The sequence below is a fragment of the Euprymna scolopes genome, chromosome 43, assembly GCF_053919585.1.
Source record: "Euprymna scolopes isolate OS-2025 chromosome 43, ASM5391958v1, whole genome shotgun sequence".
Classification (NCBI taxonomy): Eukaryota; Metazoa; Mollusca; class Cephalopoda; order Sepiida; family Sepiolidae; genus Euprymna; species Euprymna scolopes.
The window spans coordinates 6,629,554-6,638,863 of NC_136524.1; the positions used below are offsets into that span (position 1 = coordinate 6,629,554).

Here is a 9,310-nt window from a genome sequence, read left to right on the forward strand (position 1 = left end):
ATTTGAATTGTGGCCAGGTGGGGATAAAAGTCTTGAAAGGGTGAAGGATGATTTTAGATGCACTAAATTAAACCAGCTATGCCATTAAGCCATGAAGTATCGATACACTTCACGATAGATAGGGATATCGTAGGATTACTACATTTTGTATCTACCTTGATTGGGACAGCCGAGTTATCGGAGGATCCCAGTAGAGAAGAAATGAAGGATGTTCAGAGCAAGTTATAAGAAAAAGGCTGTGAGACTTGCAAACTATCCGTTAGCGTCGGGCACACAAGAGAGTTCGTTACCGATCTGTGTTAGAACATTATGACACAATCTTCCCTCATAATTCGTCTTGGATTAGGCATTCAACATTGTGAATATTGGAGTCTCCACAGACGTGAATGTTGTCCGAAAGATGTGATCAAATTTCTCAAAGATACTCTCAATGATAGTAACTCCGTCGTTGTAGCGACGAGAGAAGACATATGAACGCGGTGCTGTAAGTGCTGCTCGGAGGAACATATAGGACAATTTACATATTCCATGTCACATATTCCATGTCTATAACAACTTAGTGGACGTTGATGAAAAGTTGCAGTATCCATTTAATCGCAGACTCTTCTGAGGAAAACAGTCGGAAAGTGCCAGTTTCGTACGAGAACAAGTTAGGTTTTGTCACCTGTAATTGCATTTCTACCTCTAAAAGTTATATATATATATATATATATATATATATATATATATATATATATATATATATATATATATATATATATGAACAAGGAGGAAAATCTGACATGTATGGTATTAAAGGGGAAGTGGAGAAACCTAAAAATTCGACAACGTCCCGCCCGTTTAGTGCGTGCTTTTTCAAGAGTAAAAAACGATCGTTGACTAGAAGATGAATTAATTAGGCGTTTATATTAAGACGTGGAAGCATATCAGCATATTTATTTCCATGTAAACAAAGAGCGTATATATACATTTATACATTATATATATATGACTATTAATTTAAAAATAAAATACATGTTTACCTGTGTCCATATTATTTTCTTGAATTATTATTTTGGATACGCATGGAGAGATGTGAAAAAAAACTTGTTTTCTGTTTAATTAACTTTAATGATTTGTTATGTGTCGTAAGACTGGTGATCATGCTCCATAGTGTGGATAAAAATGTTGTAAAGGGTGTTACTAGTTTTTATAACTCTCCTATGTTCATAGATTCTCTCATCGAGGTTACGTTGTGTCTCACCTATGTATATGTTTCCACAGTCACAACAGGGTATGAATATACACCTGCTTGATCTTGGAATTAATTAGATTTAGGTCTATGGATTAAGTTTTTGATTGCTGAAGAGGTTATTTCTTATATTTTAATACAAATTTTATTCATAAGTAGGGAGAAGTATATTTATGTTAAATGTTTTGTGGCTGACTTGACTGCGTTTTAAAAGATTAGAAAAAATTTTACGAACATTTTTACTCTAGAAAAACACGTGTGAAACGTCGTTGAATTTATGTTTCTCTACCTCTACTTTAAATACTATATATATATATATATATATATATATATATATATATATATATATATATATATATATATATATATATATATAGTTTTATAATGGAATAATTCCAGAAGGAAATCCGGGTATGAGAGTCTCAATGTGGTAAACAGAGCAATAACATAACGACAATTATGTAATTTCCGTGTTATATTTATATATATATATATATATATATATATATATATATATATATATATATAATTTTTCACCAAATTAAAACAAAACAGTTTAAACTTACTTTGGCAGGTGATGAGGATAACTTTGTGTATAACATTTTCCAAAGCGCTGTAGTTGTTAAGTCTTATAAGATACTCGTCGCTGCTAACAATGTCCTTTAATTTTTTCTCGTTCACCTTTTTTCCGACGCCTATCGCAATAATCTCGACACCGTCCTTTTTTAGTAGTTCCGATTCAGCAATTGTTTCTTTTAAATTATTTGATTCTCCATCCGTAAGTAAGATGGCGATTTTCTTAACATTTTGCCTTGAATGAAGGAAAAACTTTATGCGTGCATGAGCAAGGGCCTTTTCTGTGTTGGTTTTGTCTCCCAAGTCTGGCCGAAATGTGATATTGTTGAGGGCCCGAAGTGTATCGCTACTGGTATTGAATTCGTTGAACCCAAAAGCTGTGTCGTTGATGACTACACGACCAAAGGCAACAACAGCAATGCGAACATTATTTGGACCAATCTTAAATCTTTCCATTAATTCCTTTAAGAAATCCATTTCTTTTGTGAAATCGAGTGGAGAGATACTTCTTGAAGAATCGATTATGTAAGCGATGTCAGCCGGATTCTCACGACATACTGAAATAAACAAAACAATAACGTATACAAACATATGTATATATACGTATTAGTTATTTATCTACATAAAATTTTGTGTAAATGTTTTCAGTAAGTAGTTCGAAATTACTCGATATGTAAATAGCACTAGGTAGTAAGTTTCAAGATCAGAAAAGAGGGAATCAGAAAAGGTTTGGTCATTACTGGCCTTTGAAGTGTTGCCATAGTTGGTAATGTCGTCAACATAAAGGTCTGCGAATGATTTAAGAATGTGATTTGGGAGATCATTAATGAATATCAGGAAGAGAGATGGTTCTTTGTAAACATAGAACGCAGAAGTGTATTAGATATAAACGCTCGGAAGCTATCCCAATACGCCACAGAACATCGATACATCGTATCACAGAGTGGGATACGAGAACATTACGTTGTTTTTATCTGAATCAAGGCAACCGAGTTATCGGAAGATGTCAGTGAAAGCAGAATGAAGGATGAGCTCAGTTCATGACAAGTTGTAAGAAAGCCTTGCAAACTGTTCCTCGGTTTCGAACACACGGATCAGTTAGTTAACAATCTGTCTTATGTCATCATGACACAGTCTCCACACATCATCCGTCTTGTTTGAATGGACTAGCAATTAAACATTGTAAACGTGAATGTTGTCCTGACATAGAATATGTACTCACGTCCTATTTTCTGATGTGTGGCCGAAATAGTAGTCGGTCTTGTTGTTTGGGAAGTAGTAACAATCGCTGAAAGAATAAAATGGAGTTTTAGTAGAAATAAAATTAAAGGTGAATACTTGTGCAACTAAAGGCAAATAATATATTTACTAGCAATAATTGCAATTTTCTAGTTACCTAAACATCCAAGATATAGGAAGAAAAAATGGTCTGTAAAAGTTCAAAAATAGATAATAAAAACTGAGTAATCTATTATCAAGGCCCGGGGGGGGGGCATTCAAAGATAAGTTTTAATGAACACTGTGATCATCTGTAGGGTAGAAATTTGATAAGTTAATTTATTTTAGAGGGCTCACCAAACTGTTATAGGCAGCTGGGAGGTAGAATGTTGTATTTTCTTCCATATACGAGCATTTATAAGTAAAAAAAGCGAAATTGCTGGTAGTTGTTTAACTTGTCTGATGTTTGCCGCAAATGTCTCATAGTAAGGAACTACAGTGTGAAGCTCAGTCGAGCACGTGCCATGAAAATAACGGTAGAGTAGACGGTGGCTCACGAGGTCTCTTCTACGAGAAAGAAGCGGTTAAGAGGAGAAAAGGACATCGTCTACCAAATTGTTTAATTTTTTCCAAGCAGGAAAGGGTGCTCGACAACTCTTCCCTAGATGTAGCAATAGTTATCTTATGGCGTATTTGACTCTTATACCGGTAGAGGATTGCATCGGAAGTGAGATAATTTCTGGAGTGTGATGCAACCAAATTTCCGATAACCTTGGAAACGGATTTGATGTATGTGTTCTATTTTAGTCCCAGAAGTTCGTCAAAGAGGAGAGTCATTTATTTCAATAAGGCCAGCTGGGGAACAGAGCGATTGTGTGGGAAAGAGAGACGCTTCGTTTAAGGTACATTAAAATTAATCAGAAAAAGTATATCAGAAAAATTTTACTCTTCGAAGTGTTGCCATATATGGCAATGTCGTCCGCATAAATGATCTAAGAATGTGATTTCAGAGATCATTGATGAATATCAGGAAGTGATTTCTGACCAAGATAGAACCCTGATGGGTGCCAGCGTTTATATTTTGAGCTTCTAATATCTGTCCATTGATTATTATTCTTATAAATCTATCAGAGAGAAAAGAATTTATTTTAAAGGACATTTCCAGCTGTTTTGTAGCTTTAAATCTTGTGAAGTTCATCTTTATACATAAAATGTCAAAGGCTTTTGATATTCAAGAGCTATTGAAAGAAATTCACTAATCATGTGCGATATTACAGTTGGTACACCAGCTGTACATCTCGCAGAACAGAAATCATATTGAATGTCACTGTGTAGGTTGCTTTTTGCTGAAGTGATTGGTTACTTCTCTATCACAGATTCCAGCAACTTACTATTAACGCACAGGCGTCTGGTAGGTCTGTATCGAGAGGCAGCTGACAGAATTCTAGAACTTTTTAATACAAAGCAGAATAATGAAAATTTTAACGGTGTTGGGAAGCATTTCCTATATGGCAACGTTTACACAACTTTGTAAATATTCGAGATAGTTCCTGTTGAAGTTTTTGGGGTAGTATGATTGGAATGCTGTCAGGGTCAGTTGCTTTACTGGAATCAAGTCGTTTTATAATTTTGGCAACATCATGCAGAGATGTATGGGTGTCCCACAGCGTTTTTCAGTCACGGGAGAAATACGAGAGGTGGCACTGATCGCAAAGGGTGTAATTTACTGAAAAGTTTTTAGCAATAAGTTCGGCTTTCTCAGATGCTATCCATTGCGATAAAGTATACGCGTCTATTCAGGAATTCGAAAGTGGAACTCAGTTTAGAGCCGTTCCATTAAAATAAACGATAGAGGAGAGACAGAATCCGTCATGTAAGAAAATGGCAGCAAATGGAGGAAGAAAATAAACCTAACTAGATTTCGATTTTAATTTTGGATTTTGTCCAAGCAGAAATGAATGTTCTGTGGGACCCCTCCTAAGATGTGTCAAAAGTATATCTGACATTTATACAGTCATGAGATTCTTAAAAATGATTCAACCATTTTCTAACATATTTAGCAAGAGATTTGATTTATCATATCGGTGATAATTTTTTAACATAATCAAATATTAAGTAGTGAGGAAGAAGAAAAATAAATTTACCTTAAAACATACTTTAAACAAACCGGAAATCATTTAAACATACTTCATACAAGACACATCAAGACGTAGGGGGGGTGCAGTTTCCCTAACAAAGACGATAAACGGCATCCATTTTTAGGTTGTAAAAAGTGTCTTTTTTATCGCAAATTAAAAATATTTGAAAAACAACAAAAAAAATAGTACAATTGTACAACGAATGAAAGGAATTATTTATACGAGGATAATTTGTATTGTTGTATTGCTTGTATTGTTGTATTGTTTGTATTGTTGTATTGTTGTATTGCTTGTATTGTTTGTATTGTTTGGATGATAAAGGTTACTCTTTTTACTTTAGGTGTTACTGTCACAATATTTCGGTTTTTGTCGAAATTGGGAATTTTCTCTGCCGAACTCGGAAATATGTACAGAATTTCGAACGGAATCCTTTATTTTAATCAATAAGAGTGGTTTGTTCTTATTCCGTCGGCCATGATCGGGTAGGAGTATTAAGTAATTTGTAATTGGAGTCTAACAGTAACAATCAATTCTAGTGTCAATATCTGAAGGTTTATTGTTCGATCGATACTAAAAATACAATTGTGATTTTTTTTACATAGGCATCATCACTTATCAAGACTCATAGGCCACTCGAGGATAAGGGTTATTGATTTTACAGCAATCAATGGGATGATATCGTAGTGATCGTGAGTAATATAAATTTGGTCAATTGGATTATTTAAGGGGGCAGTTCATCAAGAATTTGTTTATGTTGGACTTGAAGAAAACCAAGTTGTAGCCAGCTGGGAAGCAGGCAAACGGAAGAGAGTTCCACAGGCGTGCAGTTCTAAGAAAGAAACTTTGTTCATGGAATCTACGTTTCGATTTAGGCACAGTTAAAGAGTGGAGAAAATTATTTACACTGGTTTCAGCTAGGCGGGAGTTTTTCGTGAAAGATTAGCGAAGGGGGGAGCAGGGATTGGAGCTCGCAGCGTCCCTTCAGTGGGAAAGGGGTTGCAGGAAATTATATAAGATTAGTTGACTATCCGAGTAATAAAGATAGTATAAATAAAAGAATACTAATATAAAATATATATATATATAATATAATATAATATAATATAATATAATATAATATAATACAATATATAAAAGAATGAAAGTTTATGATAGATTTTATTACTGATGTAAACCTTAATACAAAATCAGATCGAAATCTATTTTCTTGGATTTATTAACGATGTTACTTCCGCCTATTTCAGCACTGTGTCAACCACAGTTGTTTTCAGTTATTATATAAACGTCGTTGATTGGAGTATCACATATAATGAACACGTATAAATAAATTATATACCGGTGAAAACAAATAGAAGAGTTGCATGTCATTTTTATCCACGGAGAAATCACCATCGTCTTTACTTTTAGATCTATTATGTTTGTACACGTGCATAGGACAATAGGACATCTAACGACTTACGGTGTAGTGCTAAATTGCGAGAGAGAGAGAGATAGACCGGTCTTACAATATGTCAAGATAGAAATACGTAAACATATTCACCGTTTATATAGTCTAAATAACAAATCAAACATTGGATCATTAAGAAGACAAAACGAAAAACTTCAGGCATTCCAATAAAAATGATGTTTACAGCTGTTGCTTAATTGTTGACTACGAAATCGTCATGTTGTATTCAATAATCACTCGAATTCGGTGTAAAAAAAAACAGCAGCTAAACTATTAAACTATCTATTTACATAAGATGAGTTGATATTTTTATTCTAGCCGACAATAATAAACAAATGCGAAAACCTCAGAACAATTTTTTTTTCAAAATAATAAAACTGTTTTTAAATTAACCGTAAAACTAAACAAATTATAAATAATATAATGTTGATATTACAATACCCCATCTAACAAAGCGTTTAACACTTCTAATTATAAAAAAAACAACCATATTAAATTTTATCTTTTAAATTTCGTTGTCTAAACCTACTAAATTAATCACCTCTACTAGGAAAATTACTCATTGAACTAAGAAAATATGTAAAAAGTCCTAGATTCCCTAACTATATCGACGATGAATATGACATAACGTTAATAAAACAAAAATAATACATTTCGAAACAAATTCAAAACAGACAAAAAATACTTTGAACTATCTACATAAAAACTCAACAAATTTACAATTAATAATATAATAATATTGCCTATATATATATATATATATATATATATATATATATATATATATATACATATATATATATATATCAAGATTAAGGAGCATACACAAACACAAGAGCTATCATCTTTAAGCAACACTAACATAGTTCTTTTCAGAATTAGGGTCACACGATTCTAAGAAATTAATTTGTTAACGTTACCCTGAACAGTTTGGCGTCTATCTACAAATACTTGCATTATGGTTGTTCCCCTCTTTTTATCTGACCCTTTTTTTTCTCAGTTTTCTTCTTCATCTGCTTTTATCACCTGACGATGATTCGACGAAGAAGCAAAACGTTCGTGACACCTACCGAATTTATATTTTATTTTTATTTTCACGCCACAAAAATAAGAAAATCGAGAAAAAAAAAAGAAGATAGAATTTTTAAAAAGCACTCTATTATTTTTAACAATGTTTGCTTAAATAAAAAAAATAATGCTCAGATACACGCACACAATATATAAATATTATGATTTTATTGTTGCAGTTTCCTAGATGTTAATTCAATAAAAAAGGATCCGAAAGGCCATTAAAAGATAGGATTTCAATATGCAGTTTATTCACTTTGGACGATTGATAAGACATGAACTAGCTATTTACAGATATTTGTCACCTCCCATCCACTGTTTACGTATTAGAATGCACCATTCGCAGCAAACTTTACATGGGTGACCATGAAACCTATTCATATCAAGATAAAGGAGCATACACAAACACAAGCGCTATCATCTTTAAGTACCTTAACACTTCAAACAACACTAACAATGTTAGTATCTTCGCTACAGATAAGAACAGAGAAAATATTCGGATAGAGGAAGCACTATCGAACTCAATAGCAGAGTTAAGCCTTAGTCACCATTTATAAATATTTATGGATAATATTTAATTATATGTCGCAGCCATTGTAAAAATGGGAATTTGAAATAGTTCAATGATTATAAATAAAAAAAACTAGAGAGAGAAAGAGAAAGAGAAATATATATAGAGAGAGAGAAAGAGAGAGAGAGAGAGAGAGAGAGAGAGAAAGAAAGAAAGAAAGAAAGAAAGAAAGAAAGAAAGAAAGAAAGGAGGGATACTCTACTCTCTAAACTCAGCAACTGGGCTGGTGTATCTCTCACTAGTCTCCCACTCTCGGGCAATGACCAAAAAAGAGTTTCCAATCAAGCACCAACTTCGGTCCCATTGCTGCACTGTGTGTTTTACATGTATTTTAATGAAATGTGCTGATGAACTCATTGCATTTGTAAATTATCGGTGTACATATCCCCGACAAATACGTTTATCGGCCAAATTTCACCCATTTACTGTAGAAAGACTTCTGCTCTAATAGCTTCTCCCTTGGAATGCTAGACTTTGGAATTCCGTCCTATTTCCTGCTTTCTAACTGTATTATGTATATATATATATATATATATATATATATATATATATATATATATATATGTATATATATGTGTGTGTGTGTGTGTGTGTGTGTGTGAACTTTATATGTGTGTGTAAGTTAGTTCTCTACGGACTCGAAAACGACTGAGTCGTTATTTTGAAATTTTACACGAAGTCTTCTAATGTATCTGGGACTGTTCTTATGTAGTTTTTGTATCAGAGTGTGTCTAATAAGTATCGAAATTCGATAATCGAAAACAATCCGATGAAAGAAGAAACAGGCGATTTTCAATAAAGTAAAAATCTTATACACAAGTGCATTTGAGAAGTTTTGCCTCCGCACGAGTAAAAGGGTAAGACATAAAATCAACAGTAAGTTTTTTTGATATGCCTGGGGTGCGTTCGAAATTAATATTTCGTTTTAGAGCACAATTGAACCATGATACTTGACTTTTGTATGTCTAGCTGTGATTAAACTGATTATCTAAAAATAGTTTTATAAAATCAGCGGTAGATTATCTATAGTACAATTTGGACTCCAATATATTGTTGGGTAA

General features: G+C 33.2%; 1 protein-coding gene across 1 annotated transcript in view; it reads right to left on the reverse strand.

The window, feature by feature from the left end:
- The window catches only part of LOC145268380 (collagen alpha-3(VI) chain-like), a 155,605-nt gene that overhangs the window by 91,167 nt on the left and 55,128 nt on the right, over nt 1-9,310 (reverse strand). The window contains exons 4-5 of the mRNA XM_080123937.1: nt 3,030-3,095; nt 1,798-2,364 (exon numbers count right to left, since the gene is read on the reverse strand). Of these exons, the coding sequence (XP_079980063.1) occupies nt 1,798-2,364; nt 3,030-3,095 (633 nt within the window). The remainder of the gene's footprint in view (nt 1-1,797; nt 2,365-3,029; nt 3,096-9,310) is intronic.